Raw genomic sequence first — 21,121 nt, 5'->3', positions numbered from 1 at the left:
AACTATGTGGACCTCCGCTTTTAAGTTCATACACGTTCATCTCCTCAACATGAAGAGTTCTCGTATGATTTCCGAAAAAGGTTTAAATTTTATAATGTAGTAAACAAGCAATATTACCATACCTCGTATTTTGGCCTGATTAGCTCAGTGGTTAGTTCACTTATCTAGTAAAGTAAGACTAGCGGGTTCGATTCCCGACTAATCCAAAGATATTTCTCCCTTTGCTTTTTACAATTATTTAGTAATGCCCATATACAGAGTTTTGTAATATATAAGAACTGACTTTACATTTTTTATTGTCACAACCAGTAACTATCAAAATATACGAACTATATACATGTACATGTAAACAAACCTGGTAATATAGCTCCATTTATTTTGTAGAAACTGGATAGAATGCAAGTGAATTGACCCGAAAGGTCACATAAAATATATATTAATGAGAAGCGTCGCATTTGTTCTTAAATGATAACCTTTCCTTAATCATATTCTAAAACGTTATAATTTGAAACCAGTACAAATGGTTTCAATGTCTGATAAACATTGTCGATATAAAGTTATTGATGAAAATACATGTACATTGTAGGTACATGTAGCTAGGCTATATTACGTATGTCCATGTAGGAATGATTTTTCATTTGATACTTGCTTTCATAAACGGAAAACAAAGTCGTGTTGAAAAGATCCTCTTACAACGATATATGAACTAAAGTTTTGGAACTTTTCATATTTATGTACAAATGTACAGGTATTTTGTATCCAAAAGATTGGTTTAACCTGTGATGTTCACTGGATATAAACTCTGTATAATATTAGAGTTATCTCTCTTTGCTAAACTGCAGCACCACCCATGCTCATCAGGAAGATTGGATAAAAGGTTCAGAAAATGAGCAGATACAGAGCTCTCTTATATGAGAGATCACTCAAAAAAGTGCATATCAACAGCAAAATATTCTATTTTTTACATATGTACAATACATCATCAGATCATTTAAAAAATAATCCGAGCTGCTCTGTCTGTTGTTATTGGTTTTTTTCCGTTGTAAGTTTACATTGAACAAACACATACAACATGTACATGTATAATTGTAAACACATAAACTGTAGTGACTAGTGTTGGTACATTGCAGCGATTAGCCCGTGGGGATCAGGGTAAGAATAGGTCCTCAATACCTCAATACCCCTTGCTTGTCGTAAGAGGCGACTAAATGGGGTGGTCCTTCGGATGAGATCCCACAAACCAAGGCCCCGTGCCACAGTAGGTGTGGCACGATAAAGATCCCTCCCTGCTTTAAGACCGTAAGCGCCGAGCATAGGCCCATCTTTTGCAGCCGTTCACCGGCAATGGTGACATCTCCATATGGGTGAAAAATTCTCGAGAGTGACGTTAAACAATTTTCAACCAACAACCGATGTAGTGATTGTTTGCTTTACGCCCCATCCGCTAACTTTTTACTCTTGTAGAGACGTCACCAGCCACCTTTGTTGATAAAGGCAAAGAACAATTTGCATAGAAGTAAGACGTTTCGTGTGTTAAAAATTCTGCTCCATTTATTTTTTAAATGTGGTAAAATGTACAATTTGATTGCATGCAATTTTATTTCTGGTCACAACATAAACAATTTGTACACAGATTATTCGACATACATGACAACCCCCTTTTTATGAATTATTATGAAACAAGATCAATCTTGATGCCTTGTTTCACTGAACCCTTAAAATATAACGATACTCCTACTGAACGTCCTTAGGAATGTAATTTGTCGTTTCCGGACAGTCTAGCTTGTAATTGCGCTTAAGAAGTCCCATAGCTTAGCACTTGACACAAGTACTAAAATGGGTTTTGACGGTATGTCAACAACCTAAACAGTGTTATCACTCACATACAAGTACAATGTAGTCGTGATATTTACACTGATGTACAATGGTACCAACAGGTTTTATGTCCACTACTATACAACTTCGGGTTAGCGTTCCGATAAAGAAGGCTGGTCATATTTTAAGTATAGTACTCAGTTTAGTTACTTGAATTTCCACAAGAGTAACGTGTTGCATTTTTCACCGGTGTCGATCTGGAAGCATACTATACTGTTATTGATTTCGATGGATGCGGTCCACTCTTTATCGGCGTTTTAGATATTATCCGTATGAATGCAAGGTGAAGATAACGAACAGTGATCAATCTCATAACTCCTACAAGCAATACAAAATAGATAGTTGGGCAAACACGGACCCCTGGACACACCAGAGGTGGGATCAGGTGCCTAGGAGGAGTAAGCATCCCCTGTTGACCGGTCACACCCGCCGTGAGCCCCATATCCTGATCAGGTAAACGGAGTTATCCACAGTCAAATCAGTGTGCCAAGAACGGCTTAACAATCGGTATGAAACACGTCAGACAGCATTTGACCCAATGCGAGGTTGTATTGACGAACTAGATCGTTATAACGACCATAGAATTTGCGAAATGCTGACTTCAATCGAGACTGTTGAAATCCCTGTACCATCAACTTGTTTGTCAGTAGCTTACCTCGATTTAAAAACTGACTATATCCAGAACAAGCTCTTGCATATCGAATCAGTTGAGATATATAAACACCATATGCAGGTGATAATGGAATATTGCTACATAAATGTGGGAAGTTGACGATGGAGAAGCTGAAATCATCCCGTTTGTCATACAGTTGAGTTGTCAGTTTGCCGTTAATGTCTACTTTCAATAAAATATCTAAGTATGAAGCAGAAGTGGACGACTCTGTGGTGTCCTTTATTTCGAGCTCACAGGGATATATCAAATCGACATATGAATAAAGCTATCATTGTTAATAGACAAAACGTCATCGATATATCTAAAAGTCGAATTGAAGGTCACAGCGAAAGATTTTTTCTTCTCACGTAGAAGTTTTTGAATAAATTCTGCTTCATATGAATATAAAAACAGGTCAGCTAACAAAGGAGCACAATTCGTGAATATATTATCTAGATAATTATAATTTTTCAGTGTCCGAAGTATCAACGGTATTCACACGCTTTGCGATTGAATGACACCTTTTTTCGGTGCTCTCCCTATACGTAACACGTATATACATGTTTAAAAGGAAAATGTAGAAAAAATGATGAGAATGTAAACCATACCTATGGAAATTGAAAATTTTGGTCAAGTTATCGTAGATTCGAATGCAAGCGTGAGGACATGTATTTCTCCATTTTGAATCTCGTGTACTCAAGTTCGTGTCATTCTGAGATGTTACATAAAATCCGTAAAAGCATGTAGATCATATTTTCTTAATCATACATGTATATAATCACTCCTCGATTAACGCGATTGCACCATGCCTCCTATGTTTGTAAATTGACACTGAATATAATCCCCATGCACTATTTACATCATTTGCGTTATATTTCCCGTGTTCAATGAATAAGCGGATGAAATGTCTAAAGTCATGTAAATTGGTGTTAGGGTGCTTTGATAGAGCTCTGTCCTGCTAACATTGGAATTATCTGTCCTGTTACGGTTTTTTGTAGGGAGCTTTATGTGACTTGGTGGATTACCAACATTTGGGTTCACAGATATACTTGACCCTGTTAGATTCTGTGAATTCGAGATAAAAGACACTACAGAGTCCTCCACATTTGCTTCAAACTTAGATATTTTAATAAAATATCTAACTGCAAATTAACAACTCAACTTTATGACAACGGGATGATTTCAACTTCTCTGTCGTCACAACTTCCCATATTTATGTAACAATATTCCATTATCACCTACATATAGTGTTTATATCTCTCAACTGATTCGATAAGCAAAAACTTGTTTAAATCGAGGCAGACTACTGACAAACAAGTTGATGTTACAGAGGTTTCAACAGCCTCGTTTAAAGTCAGCAATTTCCAAATGCTATGGTCGTTATAATGATCTAGTTTGCCAATACAACCTGATTGCACCTCTGGTTTATCCATGGGTCCGTGTTTGCCCAACTCTTTATTTTGTATTCCTTATAGGATTTATGAGATTTATCACTGTTCGTTATCTTCACCTTTCATTCTTCGTCGTCTTTTTGTTTAAAGATAACGGCAATCAATGGCTTGGATTTAGAAGTTCTGACACCATGTTAAAGTAGTAAAATATCTACTTTGTTGTAGAAGTTATTAGAATAACTTCCGGGCACAACAAACATAGACAATTCGTACAAAGATTACTCTACATACAGTACACTATAGAATTCCCTTATTTTACTTCATGGAGGTACTAAGGAATGGGGCGATATGGGTGCAGATTAAGAAATGTGTAGATGAACAAGTGAATATAACTGACAGTGATCAATCTCATAAATCCCATAAGGAATACAAAATTAATGCCTCGTTCACACGAAGAATTTAATTCGCATTAAACGTTTGTTAATGCAAATTAAATCTAAACCGCGTTCACACCAAGAATTTAATGCGCATTAGTTTACTTCGAATTAAAATTTACGTCGCGATTTAATGCGAACGCAAAGCGAAGCTAATGTGTTAATATCAATCACTAAAAACATGTACAAACAGCATGTCATTAGATAATGCCAGACGTAAATCCGTGCTCTGCATAGGCATACTGAGTAATACATATGGGTGAAATTTAAATACAATAAAATGTTTCAAAATGGTGATAATATGATTTTTAAACATTATAGCAAATATGCCGTTCACTGAGTAAATTTCATACCATATGACGTCATAGTTTACTTCGCATTAAATATTATATCCGTGTGAATGCTATTTAATTTGAATTAATTTAATGGGCATTATTTTACTTCGCATTAAATTTAATGCGAAATAAAATTTAATGCGTATCCGTGTGAACGAGGCATAAGAGAAAGGTAAACACGGACCCCTGGTCATACCAGAGGTGGTATCAGGTGCCTAGGAGGAGTTTACCGGTGGCAACCACCGTAAGCCTTACATTTTGATCAGATACGCAGATTAATCCGTAGTTAAAATCAGTATGTAAAGAACATCCCAACAATTGATATGAAACACATCAGACTGCAATCGACCCATTGACAGCTTGTATTTACAAATTAGATCATTACAATTACCATAAAAATTGCGAAATGCTGACTTTAAATGAGACAGTTGAAACCCCTGTAACATCAACTTTTTATCAGTATTCTGTCTCGATTTCAAAATTGATCATACGCAGAACATGATCTCGCGTATCGATTCGTTGATAGACATAAACACCATTTGCAAGTGGTATGACATGATATCTCATTTGTATTGGCACATTGTCAAGGATGTATATAAGGTCGGGGTTGTATGCAGGAATGTCAAACGCAAGGGCAAACGGTGTTTAAAAGAAGAGCGAGGCTTTGTAAATTTGATAACACTTTTAGGCACTCTGTTTTTCCCTGAAATAGCTCTAGCAAGTTTATCGTTATTTCGGATTTCAAACATTTCGGTTGAGCGTCACTGAAGAGACATTACTTGTCGAAATGCGCATCTGATGCATCAAAATGGGTACCGTATAAGTTTTACATTGATACTTGTATCCTTTAATCATATTCGCATACAGACGGCTGTTCCGGCATGATGACACCGATTGTAATGAGACGGTAACTCTGTATTCTTTAACAGTCTACAATGGGGGACTGGAAAACTCTCTCCTAATTAAGAACATCGAATTTTAACCCGATGATTTATATTTTTTTTTTTACCCCTAACCTTATTTCTTAGGAGTATTAATATCAATTCTTGTGTATTTTACATTGATATTGGAGGCTTTTAATTTTTAGTATTTACTTTGCACAAATTTTTTAGCTATCAATGTCAATGATAAAGAATGGTGGTGAGTGTCTTGTATCGACAAGTCCATTTGGTGGAATTTGGGATTCACCATAAATGATGATTTTTCTTATGCCTAGCTCAAAACTCGACATATTCTATCCTCGGTGCTGGGGAGGATTTGGGGTCAATTCAGTTGTACCCGAGGGACCGACTTCATCCTTCTTGCACAAAGCACAAGTTTTAGGTTTACCCCTGGGCGTCTGAACCAAGATGATCACCAGGGCAGACAGAGTAGAGTTATGGTTCGGGTCAGAATTGAAATCACTCATTGTATGTAGCATCCACTCTTGAAAGTGGGTACCAAGTAACATGTCCAGACCTGTAGAAGCGATTTTCGTCAGTGTCAAAGGGAGGTAATCCCTCGGTGTTTCGTGATTCCCCGGTTCTTCGCAGGGGTAGATTTGAATGTTAAATTGATTGTACCAAACACTCGCCATTAGATATTTCATTTCATCTTACACACCCATCTATCAATAAATTGTTTTAAGGTCGATCGAACATCATGTGATGTCATAGGTTTTTGCAAAAATCTTTATCAAATTAAACTTTGTGCATGATAGAAATATATCTTTCACAGGAATTTTATTCACTGGATAAAATAAAAAATATCTGGTAAATTATTGATAGTGAAAAGTTTATGTTTCCTTAGATAATGAATTAAATGTTGTCAAGGGCAATAACTCCTATGCTGGTATTTCCTCGACTGCATGTCTACTACAATATTTTCCCTATTATCCACAATCAAATTATACATATTCATATATTAGCAGTTTTTCTAAACTGTTGACACCAACACTTTGTCATTCTAACAAGTTTTTATCTATTCTTTATTATTCTGTTTTACGAAAATATGTGATTTTCTTATGTTGACCCATACTTTTGTTTTTGGTATGTCTGCCATCTTTAAAAAGGTGGCAACATATACATTTTCTTTATTTATTAATTAAATTAAGCTATATTGAGTGAAAATTAATACAGTTTTTCCACTTTGAACCATTATTATTGATAAGTTACATGAGGATGGAGCTACCTTAAGTTATAGTTCATCACACACACACACACTCGCACACACACTGAACATGCAATACAAAAATCGTATATCTGATGTTTATTTTACTTGTTTTAATTCATAGAATGATAATCAGCAGTAACAAATAATTACATCAATGATAATAATATTAATAACAATAACAAAAGGAGTGGAATAATACATTAAATAAATAAATAGTATAGAATACACGTACAAATTACACAATGGCGCATGGTATTCTGATTTCATGTTACAACTGGATACATGTATGCCTTATAATTTTCAAAGTATATACCATATTTTCATTCTATTTTGATTCATCAGATAAAATTTTAAGAAATATCTAAGTGCTTGCTTCCTATATATATTGTATCAGAGATGCAGGGCGGGGCTTAAGACATAAACGGAAGCTCGAGATGAGCTCCACCCTGTATTCATGATAGGTAGGCATGACTTGTGACATTGGATATCGTGCAAACTGATAGAAAGTGCGAAAGACAATGGACATGTTTGGTATTTGGCTAGTAAAACAATGCAGACATGGGATGTTTCAATATGGAAATTTTTTTCTTTGCTTTGTGATTATTTTCAAATCAACGGAATTTGTTGTTGCAACAGAATAAAAGGTGACAAACATAGCACATCTATTTTGAAGAAGAAAATGCTTTTGGATGTAGCATTCTGACAAATGACTGCTTATTTCCCAAAGCCAAAAAAATGGAAAACACAATTACATATAGTCAACACCCTCTTATCATGAAAAAGACACTGCGTCCGTAAATGCTGAGACTATGTGTGATGCAAGGTTTCCAACAAGCTACAAGTTGTTAATAATAAGACTTATTATAGTTTCAATTTTGTCGTTAAGAAATGAATTTATTTATCAGAATGAGAATGAGCAGGTTGTTGAATTTAAAAAATGAGGGTCATTATTTTCAATTTAAACCCTTGTGTTTTATACAGGTTGCAGTACATTTGTATACTAGTATTAGGAGTGACACACTGACAACTACAGCGACACACTGACAACTGCATACCTTTGTATTTTTTCATAGATTTACCTAGAATATTAATTACTACTCATTCCTATTGTTATTGCAGTATTGAGCCACCTTAAATTAAAGAACGAAATAACGAATTATTTTGGTTTTAGTGTCAAAGGACAATACAATGAGATCACTTTGATATACATGCAACTCCTTTATAAACATTGAAGCTAATACCCTCGAAAATACAGAATTTTGAATCTTAATTATACATCTAAACAAAGCTCTTTATTATCATACAAAATATACCTCGCTACAGACCCCATGGTTGTATTCAAACGTCTCACGTCCATAAAAGTGTGCATTCTTTTGTAGAACCGAATATACAAATGAATGGCATAATTCTTTGACCAGTTGAAATTTTTTCGAAATAAAAGCTTTAACTGTGTATAATTTGGTCTCACAAATGTTTTGTTTTCTACATGCAAGAGATTAGGGTATTTTAAGGACAGTTTGTACGGTAAAATAGTAGAGTGTTGCGCCCACTGGGCTTTAGTGTACGTTCTATATCCGGCTAACCAATGAGAAATAAAAGTGGCATTTGGTGCCGATAATATAAGTCCATTACTTAAATTGTGGTCTACAGCGTGGCTTAAGGTGAACGTGTAATTCATCAAATCCTCCATAGATCGTAATATGATTTCGTCAGTGTCTATGTAAATTCCTCCATATTCTGAAAAGGGAAAAAATTGTAAATTATAATGTTCCTTATCCTTAAACAATGATGATTAAGATATATTTACTGCAAACAAAATCCAATTTTTATCAATAGGCCCATGGGCTACTACGCTCATCTGAGTCACCTTTCACCAATATGGAATAATATAAAACTTTGTTTTCATTGATTTCTTTATCAAGTCCATTATGCGATATATTTCCTTTACTTTTCACAGACATTTAACATATTTTTGTTAAGAAACAGTTTCATGAAATCGTAATGAGTAATATTTTATCGTTATTACCAGTTTTGGTGAAATTTTTATTATGCTGTTTAAGGAAATCCTGTTTATGTATGTCTTAAAATGTGCAATGACCTATACATATTTTAATTGAAAATTTATTGGTTTTAACTCTAATAACTGGAAATAAATACATAATTTTTATCAGATAATAATGCGAGTATGGAGTTACCTTGAATTATGAAACCATTTTTCAAATTTAATAATTATCTCCCCTTTGAAAAGGGTGTGATCCTTCATTTGAACAGTTATTTTTTACTCTATATTTGCCCAAAGACGCGTTTGACAAAGTTTGGTGGAAAATGGTCAAGTAGTTCTGTATGTGTAAAACTCACTTGAGCTTATAGCTCAGTTGAGCTAAAAAGACAATCTAGAACAGACAAAGGTATATATAATATTATGATTACATTTTCATCTATCTTTTACAAACCTAGCAATCAGGAATTGTATAGTAATCAGATTTGAAACTATGAAAATGAACGTTATTTAAAATGATACGGTATTTAATTCGTGTTTTTACCATTAAAATACAAATTAATCGTATTACTTAGTCAATATGCACCACCTAGACATGGTCATATCATATAATAATTGACAAGAATCAGTCTGTGAATTTAGGAATATCAGAATAATTCAAATTAACAAAAATTAGTTTCATTATCGCGAATAATTTAATTTGTTAATGAATTGTTGATCACGTACTTAATTACATGGCGTTCACACTGACATCGCGTTTCCGACACCTCACCTGGAACACATTACTTAAATGTCATCTATCATGTATTGCTGATTATAAATTAATGGAGAAGTACTTTGCACATTACATCATATCTTAAGTTCATGATCGTTTCTCCAAAAAGATAAACAGTAATTTTGGAATTGTATGTTTATCTCATATCGTCATTATAACTATCTTACTCAGACATATGTCACAGGAACCGCTAATGTTGCCTGTAATAATGATATTAGATGTCTATACTATACCACCCTATTAAAATTAAGGGTTTTTTCATCGAATAGGGGGTGGTATTGTATAGCCTCTTAATAGGGAATTATTACAGACAGAATTACCGGTTCCTGTGACATATTTAATAGGGAATTATTACAGACAGAATTACCGTTTCCTGTGACATATTTAATAGGGAATTATTACAGACAGAATTACCGGTTCCTGTGACATATTTAATAGGGAATTATTACAGACAGAATTACCGGTTCCTGTGACATATTTAATAGGGAATTATTACAGACAGAATTACCGGTTCCTGTGACATATTTTATAGGGAATTATTACAGACAGAATTACCGGTTCCTGTGTCATATGCTAACCTAGACTACTAGTATATTGTTAGACTGGTTCTATAAAAATAACTGAAGATAAAACCGTCGAAGAATGAAGATTTTGTATAGACAGACGAATTATTAAGTAAGCTATTACATTTGTACAATATTAGTACATGCAAGGTGAAGATAACGAACAGTGATCAATCTCATAACTCCTATAAGCAATACAACATAGATTGTTGGGCAAACACGGACCCCTGGACACACCAGAGGTGGGATCAGGTGCCTAGGAGGAGTAAGCATCCCCTACCAGCTGCAGGTGCAACCATTAGATATCAATCAATAAAACCACTATTTAATGTATAAACACAAAAATGGTATAGACCCCACATCGTACAGGCAAGTCTATAAAGGATTACGTCATACATGTAGATGTTAATTTCTACCGACTTAAAAATATACGACATCGAAGGATTACCAGTGTATACTTTATAACTTTATATATAACACATATCACAGACTTGTACACTTCAACAAAAATAAACTTTATAATTTTTAATAAAAATGAAGGTCACTTTAAAGGAAAGGCATTCAGCAAATTTTGCCTTTGATTTCCGAAAGGTGTATTACTTCGTAGGCCTTAAATGAAAAGGTTTACCATTCTTTAAGTTTATAGAGATCAATTTTCAGTATCCCAAAGGATGAATCTACCAAAGAGTATCATAATTTCTATGTCCAGAAGTTACACCATATTTCATTACCTCGCAAGACCAGAAGCCTAGTCACGTCAGCCTGGTGTTCTATGCGACCGATCTTTCTCCCAAAAATAGTGGTAGGTGGTTCCATCTTTACATTTACTATATTATTAGCAATCGTAAGGATGTATTCCCAGTACAGTCCATAAGGAACATCGCCATGGACTAATATCAAACATGGCTTTAAATGTTTCAGCACGCTTGTGAAGCTTAAAAAATGATAGAAGTTCATTTCTCTTTTTGAAAACCATATGTAATGAGCAATGTTTGGCACGACATTGGATGTTTGGCAGTAGTCATTTAAAAGATTATCTAGGCACCGGGATTGATATGGTACATGAAAAAGTGTCTTGTTTGCGACCCTTGACCACGTGACACCCTCTTCCACCATTGAACACGATTTGATGACGTCAATTTTTGTTGTTGTCACATCTGTTAGTTTCACTTCGTTGCATGGTACACCGCACTGAAATGTCCAGTCATTTGTGTCTGGGAAAGTTTGGCACACAGTTTGGTTTGAAAATGGGACTATATATTCCGAATAAGCTGTGTTGTTTGTTGTTTTCTCTTTCAGGATTTCAGACTGTAACTTATCTGAAATTAGAATATAAAAATATATTGTTTATTCAGCACTGCTTGTCTTTTTTAAGCTATACATTCAATATACCACGTTCATATTGCATTGATTGATTGTTTATTTTTAACGTCCCGCTTGAGAATTTTTCATTCATATGGAGACTTTACCATTGCCGGTGAACAGGTGAAGGCTGCAAAATTTAGGTCTATGCTCAGCGCTCACGGCCTTTGAGCAGGAAGTGTTCTTTATCGTACCACACCTGTTGTGACACGGGGCCTTGGTTTTTGCGGTCTCCAGCCCTTCACCGGCAGTGGTGACGTCTCCATATGAGTGAAAGATTGTCGAGAGGGACGTTCAACAATATTTAATCAATCTCATCCGAAGGACACCCCATTTAGTCGCCTCTTACGACAAACAAGGGCTACTGAGGACCTATTCTAACCCGAATCTCCACGGGACCATATTGCATTGATAAACATTATTCTGTAGGAAAGCTTATCGAGACAATCATTGAGCATTTAGAAATGTAAAAAATCCTTTCCATGCATACGCACTTACACAAGAGGCCTATGGGCCATACTTTTCATCAGATCAGTTTCAAGTTCTCTAACAAATCGTTTAACCCAGTCAGTCATGGTTTTATTTCGACCCCAGGGGTCATGATGCAAACAAACGTTTTCAAAATAATGTTCGTATACAACCCTACGAAAACTTTACATCCTTATTGGGGTCCCACGCAGATCATCTGACATCCTGTGCACTTGCGGTTCTTGAGAAGAACATTTTTGAAGAATTTCCATACGCATGTCTTTGTAAAACGCTGAAACCCCTCCATACATGTTGGTCCCAGTCAGGTTACAGGGCTCGTGGTTTATCTTCAGTATCAAATTGTACATGTATATACAAGGAAGCCACCATACAATTTTGGATTCCCTGGTTTAGTGGTTTTTGAGAAGATTTTTTAACACTTCCCCTATGATTACATCCCTTTTGAAGGGACAAAGGCTTTCTTTCCAACAAATGTGAAGCTACCTAATGATGTTTTTTTTTTTCGATGTTTGACTGACATTGACCAAGTGGATTTGAATTGTAGGAAAATATGAATGTTTACGCCAGATTCGGGATAAAAACTGATCAGAAAACCTCACTTAAGCCTTTAACCAAGGGGAGGTAATCATATCTTCATCTTCACTCTTATACGCTGGTTTGCATCATTAATGTTTATATTGTGTTGTGAACCCCAACCCCCTTTTAATTATTACACTTTTCGCTTCTGGCTTTTTTGCACACACACTGAGAATAATGAAAAACACATTTAACCGAATATTATCCTTATTAGTGTAGATTAGATTTTACGTATTTAATCAACATATTATTTGAAATTCAAACGCTGCTGAAGAATTGTTTGCAAAATGTAATATTTACTTTTGTTATGTTTTACGTTTGATAAATGATACCATGCGTTGCGGTTGTAAACAATGTGCGTGTGAATACAGAAAATTATAGTACGTCTTTTGATCAGCTGGGATTCCCGACAGAAATGAAAGTAGAACGTAAGAATAAGAAATAAACTACATTAGGATATGAACTGTAACGCTAACGCGCTTCATGAAGCGTGCCGGCGTAAAACGTCACACTCATAGTTTTTCAAAAGTTACGTTGTTTCACTACATAAATACAACCATAAGCTTTGAAGAATTCCCATATTAAGAAAAAAGGGCTGAATCATAACGCACCAAAACGCTGCCGTAATGTATATACATACCAGTAAAATAGTGTGTTAAATATCGATTAAACTGAAACTGAAGTAAAATAAAATGTGTATGTATATATAGGGCCTTGTTACAGTGTTTTAACAAGTCACGTTCGATTCAAGCACACGATACATGCATTTATGAACCTGCAACATTCATGTTAACATGGAATGCTGAAGTTGAGACATCCTATCTTCAACCCTATCTAAGGGTAAAGATTTTTCTGCCAATAAAAGTAAGTAGAAAACTCGTGTTTGTTCTGTTTTAGGCTATCAATTTAATCAATTTTACAAACGTGGGTACACGTAAATGTTTTTAACCGTAAATTTATTAATGTATTTATCTTAAGAAGTGAATAATGAGGAAGGTCAAACGACAGATCCGTACCGCGTGTAAAACACATAAAAATTCTCAAAATAACCTCCTAGTATTCCAGCCTTTATCTTCGTTATCTCCGGCCCAATTCAACATCAAACAACATGCCTTTTTTATGTCCAGCGTGCTGTTTATTTTTGTCTACTGTTTGGTATATTTACATTGAGAAATAAAATGGGAGCAGCTTGAATGTATCTACCAACAACCAAGACCTGATTGGAGAGTCGGTAATTATACATGTAAGGTTGAAGATTTTTATTTTAAACAATATTATTCAATTAAATTGAAGGGGTCGGAGAGCAAGCATAACCTACATATAATCTAGGATGAAGATGAATGTCACCTTTTACTACAATGTGAATTATTTAACGGACTTTTCAATTATATAATGCCTTTAAATACACATTTCACTACTTATATTAATCATTAATTTCTTCATGCAATGTATACTGACTAAGTTCAGGGGATGTTAGCAAAGGTTGATGTGACTTGTATATGTATAGGAAAAGATTTAACCAATAAATCAATTTTTCATACTTGTAAAAAAAAAATTACGTTGATTTGATAAACCACGGCGTACGTGATCTTGTCTTCTTCGTTTTCAAAGGTAGGATGATATATTTAATACTGTAGTTTTCTTTATGTATATATGCTGTTTTATTCTATGCATAAGTTAGTAAATGATACTAAACATTCCTAAATACACGCCAGGAATTTATTATCGCGTAATTTCGCGAAATAAGATTATTCGCTGTTAATTTTCTGTTGCCATAATAAACACTCGCACAAAATAAGGATTCTATAGTATGTTATGTATTGTGGCATACAGAAGTCTGAATTTGGGGAGTAGATCCATTTCTCTTTCTAAATTAAAAAAAAAAACCCAGTTATTGAAAAGTGTTATTGACGACATATTGAATGTAGACTTCTACCGCCGTGGTAAACATCTAGCACCTTCTCTAAACAATAATGTTAGCAATATCGGTTAGCAGTGACTTTTTGATTAACAATAATTTACAAATGTGTACCATCATTGCCTTAATGTTATGTTTAAACACCCTTTATATACAACCTGTGTATTTTGAGTTTGATCTGTGTGATGTTTAAAACAATCTTCAAAGAAATACAAACATTTTCACACCGGCAGTATTGTGTTTACAGCATTCAAAAGTTCAAAACCGTTTAATGTTCAACATAATATTTGAAGGTATATGTGCCGAATTAACCTGTATTTTGTTCGATGTAAAAACCAGACCATCATTTTGTTAGTATGATAAACTATAAAAAATAATAAGATTTGAATGATTAATTGTTTTACGTCCAATCGGGAATTTTTCAGAGCGCTCAGACAGTAGCAGTGAGGGTTATTTGGCGTGCCAACGCCTGCCGCGACACGGGACCTCTATTTTTAAGATCATATCCGAAATAACCGTAATTCTCACTTCGAAATGGGGAGCGTTTGGCGAAGGTCGGTATGTTGGTTGCTTGAATATTGTTTAACGTCCCTTTCGAATTTTTTTTTTACTCATATGGAAACGTCACCATTGCCGGTGAAGGGCTGCAGAATTTAGGCCTATGTTCGGTACTTACGGCCTTTGAGCCGGGAGGGATCTTTATCGTGCAACAACTGCTGTGACTTGGGGTCTCGGTTTTTGCGCTCTTATGTGAAGAACCGGCCCATTTAGTCGCCTCTTACGACAAGTAAGGGGTACTGAGGACTTATTCTAACCCAGATCCACACGGGACTGTTTGGTTAAGGAGCAATCATTACCTGTTTTAACTACTTAGATTAGAAAAATGGCACGAGCGGGGCTCCAACTCACGACCTCCCGGTTACAAAGCGAACTCTCTACTACTGAGCTACCACGACCGGTAATACGATTTAACAAAGTCGGCCAATTATATACGGGTATTAAAGGAGTACTGGTCTAAACACTGTAAGGAGAAAACGATGGTTTTCTAATGCATTTGAAGAAATGATGTTTATGGTGGATGTGCGCAAGCGTGAGAGAAAAATATTATTAGAAACACCACTGGAGATGAGGATTTCGTTTATAGTACGTAGTCGTACTGAATGATGATTTTATGTTACACATGAAATCTAACTCCCCTTCCATTGCACAAAGTGGTTCTCTTTACCCTGTTTCCGTCTGACTGTATTTTATCGCCGAATGCCCCCCCCCCCCCCCCCCTGCAGATTTAGTTTGATTACTTTTTAATCCAATTGAGTAAAATTGCATGATTTGCATGACTTACATAGCTTGATATAAAACACGTCGGGTTTTTTTTATTTCTACGATAATATCTAAAGATTACGGCATATATATTTCAAAGAAATACATTTCATTTTATAAAATGCATGAGTGCATGAACTGCGATGTTCTACACCAACATACTTCATGAAGCGGGTTAGCACTTTAACATGTAAATTTTGCCGGCGTGAAGCGTTGCAGTTCATACCCTCATGTATTTTCAAAACTGAAAAAAAAATCATATTTACATTCCATTTTCATTTCTGTCGCAATTCCCAGCTGTTAAGATAGACGTACTATATTGATCAAGATTCATACGGGCATTGTTTACTTCTGCATCGCATTCATGAGGGAATAATTATCATTACAAATGGCAGACATATGGAAGGCAAAATATCGGATTAGTAAACATCAATTACCTTCTAGTTCTCTACTTCTTAAACGTCTTTAAAAAGAAATTTAAGTACATTCTAATTGTAATGAAGTGATAAAATCAAATGCGAGAAGATATATATACATATAATTATATATTTCGATTTTACAAACCTTGAATGCTTAAAGTTACTTTGGGTCCATAAAATGAGCAGCATAGGAAGAGAAGACTCAATATAGTGAATATAGTGACGAGATTCAGAGAAATGAATCTACTCCTTAACGAACCCATCATTTACTCCTCTGTGTATCAAGGGATTTAACCTCTGAACATCGCAAGCATAAACTACCCCTACAAGTAAGTGCATCATTGATCTGTTATTTGTGTGGACAGAAAGGAATTTAAAGGGGGAAAACAGATCAATGCTCAGAAATAAAAGCGTAATGGTAAATAAGAACAATAGCTCGGTATTGAGAATGAAAGTTGTAGAAAACTATTTGTAATCTACACTTCTACCACCTAAGTCAGAGGTCATTGCTTTCTGCAATTGATTTCGTACTTTAGATATGTAAATACATACTCTCATAGCGATTAATATTCAAAAGTACGATAATTTTTACAGATGGGGGAATTGTAATTAATAACAATTAAAAATGTGTAACATGATTGTTTGTGATTTATCTTGTTTTGTCATTAACATAACCTTAGGTTAATGTTAAACAAGAAATAATTATATAATTACAAATTACGAATGCGACCTATGACAAGCGGCTAGCTACACAGCTGACATGGTACTAATGTTTAAAGAAAACGTCACGTGATAGCGTGTAGACCAACATCGCGTTCAGACACAGCTTCACTCTGTTTAGGCATCGCAAATTTGGTCTTTGTATTTTCAGAAGTTGCATACTGTTGTTCAAGCGAAAGTTGAAAAAGGGGGAATTAATTTCACCCTAAAACTTTCTGAATCTAATTACTTGTTGACATTCATCAGCTACATCATATGTTTAGTGTACATTTCTATTGAAACACTTACAAGTGCTACCTTAAATGCTGGTTTGCACATATCTTGTATTACGAACAATAATACACATAATCCAATACCATTATAACGTATAGGTACAATTCTCGGAAATAAAAGAAAATCGATGTTTGCAGATCATGAAATAAAAACAACTATATAGTATTTCCGTTTCTTCATTTAAAGGCGTATTGGGAAGATCAAAATGATACACTTGGTTTTGATTGGAATAATATGCAGCCACGAAGACTACCAACTAGTGTATGATATGGCATTTTGTTGACATCTCGGACGGGAACATTAACACTGCGATGAAATGAATCGCCTTTGGTCACACCTTGTCAATATGAATTCATTCAGAAAATTAGCATTCTATTCCCTTATATGAAATTGTCTTATCAAAACATACCAACATATTTATAGCGAGCTGGTTCGTACTGTGAGCTCTAATGACTAAAGCGCGCGAAATAATCCGAGCTAAATCTAAACCTTTAACAAGAAAAATGTTTGACGCCAATTCCAGAAGTCCCTTGTCAAAAATGACGGAGATCTTGCCCGATCCTCTCAACGAAAGTAATGTATTTAATGAAAGCATTTATGCTCTTAAAATCGCAACAATAGTATGAAAGATGATGATAAGGAATAGCGATCAATATCATAACTCCTATAGGGAATAGAAAATAGAGAGTTGGGCAAACAAGGTCCCCTGGATATACCAGAGGTGGGATCAGATGCCTAGGAGGAGTAAAAATACCCTGTCAACCGGTCATACCTGTCATGAGCCCTATATCCTGATCAGGTAAACGGAGTTATCCGTAGTCAAAATCAGTGTGCCAAGAACGGCCTAACAATCGGTATGAAACACATCAGACAGCATTTGACCCAATGATATGTTGTATTGGCAAACTAGATCATTATAACGAGCATAGAATTTGCGAAATGCTGATTTTAAACGATACTGTTCAACCCCCTGTAACATTAACTTGTTTGTGAGTAGCCTGCCTCGATTTAAAATCTGATCATACGCAGAAAAATTCTAGCGTATCGAATCAGTTGAGAGATATAAACACCATATTTGGGTGATATTAGGATGTTGCTACATATGTTTATAAAAAGTTGGCGATGGAAAAGCTGAAATCATACCGTTTGTCATACAGTTGTTAGTACATTATACATGTACATCTACTTCAAAATATATTTTCTAATTGTATAAACTATGATTTAGAAATGAATGCACTCTTTAAGAGTTCTTAACATTTGCCTGGTTTTATCGGTATGTTATCTTTTGTATCAATATGTTTGTCTTTTATCTAAAGAAATAGCTAATATACTAACCAAAAGACTTAAATCTGAATTCCTTGCACCGGTCGTGGTATCTTAGTGGTTAAAGTGCTCACTTCTCAATTGGAAGGTACAGGTTCGATTCTCAAAGCCAAAGTCATTGGTCTTTCGTAAATGACCTTAATGACGGAGGACCTATGTCGCGATAGGCGATGACACGATAAAGAAATATGTATCTCTTCGCCTACAGCTGGTGATGTTTCTGTGATTGGAGAATTATCGAATGTATCAGAGAGAGAGAGAGAGAGAGAATATGTGGCCTCTTTAAATTTCAGCAGGGTACATGTTGAATATCATTTGTTACATGAAGCAACAAATACGTTTACTCATGTGAATTTGTAAATCAAAAATACTTTTTCTACTTTCGTTTACAGTCATTGTAGTAAACATTTATATCCCTGTATGTAGAAAAAACAAGTAGGCATACGCTTTACGGTAGAGGCTTCTGACGTTTTAAAAAGGAAAATAGGAAAATATTTCAAGCATCATCTCTGTACTAAAGCATTAGAAAAATTGTTCTACAATTATGTATTGAGATATCATGCTTTTTCAGCAATTAAAGTCTACGGGGATCATTGCATAAAGTACTGGGTATTATGCATTACATGTATAATAAAAGAATTTAAGTGGATAGGTTGTTTATAGTAAGGGGGCATGAACACGATGGAAACATGATATAATTTGTAGAGTCATCAAAGATATTATCCCATGTGTTTTATTGTGTCTATTATCAAGTCCTTGTATTTATGTTTTGTTATAAAAACTTTGAAGAGCTCTTCTCTTCGTTTACTGATTAGTATTGATATTAGAAATTTAAGAATACTCATCAAAATTAGATTTGCTTATGCTATGATTAATTGTTCTCATAAGTTGTAAATAAAGGTGATCAGTGCGGCAGAATGTCATTGGTAGAACCAAGCATTCGCAGCACAGAGTTAAAGGTCGGACGAGACGCCAAGTGCTTACGACGTATAACGCGCCTGTCCAACGCCAAGACAAGCTGTACTGCACACAAGGTCTTTAATATATTGTAATTGAATTCTGCATTAATAATATATCATCATGACAAGATTTGTTAATTTTGATTAAGGAATATTTCCTGTTGATAAATAGCAAGAGAGCATTTCCCTTAATTGTATTGTTCTTTGGTCCGTAAAATTAATTAGAAATCACAAGGTTCGCAACATTGTTAATGCAAGAAGCATGATCACATTTAATTTCTGTTCATTCAAGGGCATTAGTATATTTACAAACTGCTAACTAATTACTAATTGCTTCGTAGGAGTTCATTAAGTAGACAAAGAACAAGACATGCATAATTTACAGGGTTGGTAGTGTTGATTAAAACGGGCATATCTGCACACAGTTGAGAAACTCTACAATTTCATAACAATGTTCTACTCGATATTGAAAACCAAACATGCTTTTAAAATGAATTCCATGTGATTTTTCGTTTCATGCATCAGGCAACCGAATGAATATATAATAATAATAACTTTATTGCGAAAGACATACATCTTATAGCATTATAACAAAATTGAACATGGATAATAATTACAAAGCTGAAAATAAACGGCCAATTCTTTCAAAGACATCTAACATACAATATTATATAGTAAATACACTAGTATAGTGATAGTAAAAAAGGAGAATGACGATACAAATTACATATTATGGACTGTTCTTAGTTCAAGAGCTCTACAGATAAATTTCCCCAAGTTACAGAGTTCTTTAACATTGTTCACACTTAGTAGTTGTATAAATTTGAACATGGAGGGTTTACTCCAGTAATACTTCTTCACTAATTTAGCTCTAATCTGGCAATATACAGGACAGACTAACAAAAAGTGGTATTCATCCTCAATTTCAGTGATACATGTTTTACAAAACCTTTTTTCACGTGGTACATTTTTATGTCTGCCAGTTTCTATGGATAAATTATGTGACGATAGCCTTATTTTGGAGATACCCTTTTTGTACAATTTAAGAATATATTTTTCTAGGTAATATTGCAAGCAAAAAGTATCAACCAAATGTTTGTAAATAGTGCATTTTGATTCATACTGCATGTTCCTATGTAAATTTTGAATAAAATGATCCTTCAATCTTTGTTGTATTATTGGCAAACAAACATGGCTATTTAAGTTATGTTGATCATGCCACATATAACTAAGTCCCAAACAATCAAGTTGTTCCTTGATAAAAGTAGCCCAGTTACGATTTGTGTGCTTTGTATTTTCACAGATATTGTATAAACATTCATATGCAACATTAAGTATACAATTTTCAGACTGCAATAGTTTAAACCAAAACTTGAACATTCTCAAAATACGAACATAATACAATGGTAAACGCCCTGTTTCAAAATAAACCATGGTTGTATTAGTGTTTTTACGAACACCAAGTGCAAATTTTAAAAAATCCAGATGAACCTTTTCAATGTCAGGTGCTTTATGTAATTCCCACACTTCACATCCGTAATTCAAAATACTACAGACATAGGTATCGAAAAGGGAGAATAAGGTACA

General features: G+C 34.7%; 1 protein-coding gene across 1 annotated transcript in view; it reads right to left on the bottom strand.

Annotated features, from left to right (window-relative positions):
- Window positions 1-6,942: 6,942 nt before the first annotated feature.
- Window positions 6,943-21,121, bottom strand: part of LOC125680711 (uncharacterized) — a 15,818-nt gene continuing 1,639 nt past the window's right edge. The window contains exons 2-3 of the mRNA XM_056153448.1: window positions 10,907-11,494; window positions 6,943-8,575 (exon numbers count right to left, since the gene is read on the bottom strand). Of these exons, the coding sequence (XP_056009423.1) occupies window positions 8,109-8,575; window positions 10,907-11,494 (1,055 nt within the window). The 3' untranslated portion in view covers window positions 6,943-8,108. The remainder of the gene's footprint in view (window positions 8,576-10,906; window positions 11,495-21,121) is intronic.

This window comes from Ostrea edulis, chromosome 2, assembly GCF_947568905.1.
Source record: "Ostrea edulis chromosome 2, xbOstEdul1.1, whole genome shotgun sequence".
Taxonomy (NCBI): domain Eukaryota; kingdom Metazoa; phylum Mollusca; class Bivalvia; order Ostreida; family Ostreidae; genus Ostrea; species Ostrea edulis.
This window is presented reverse-complemented; position numbering and strand designations above follow the sequence as displayed.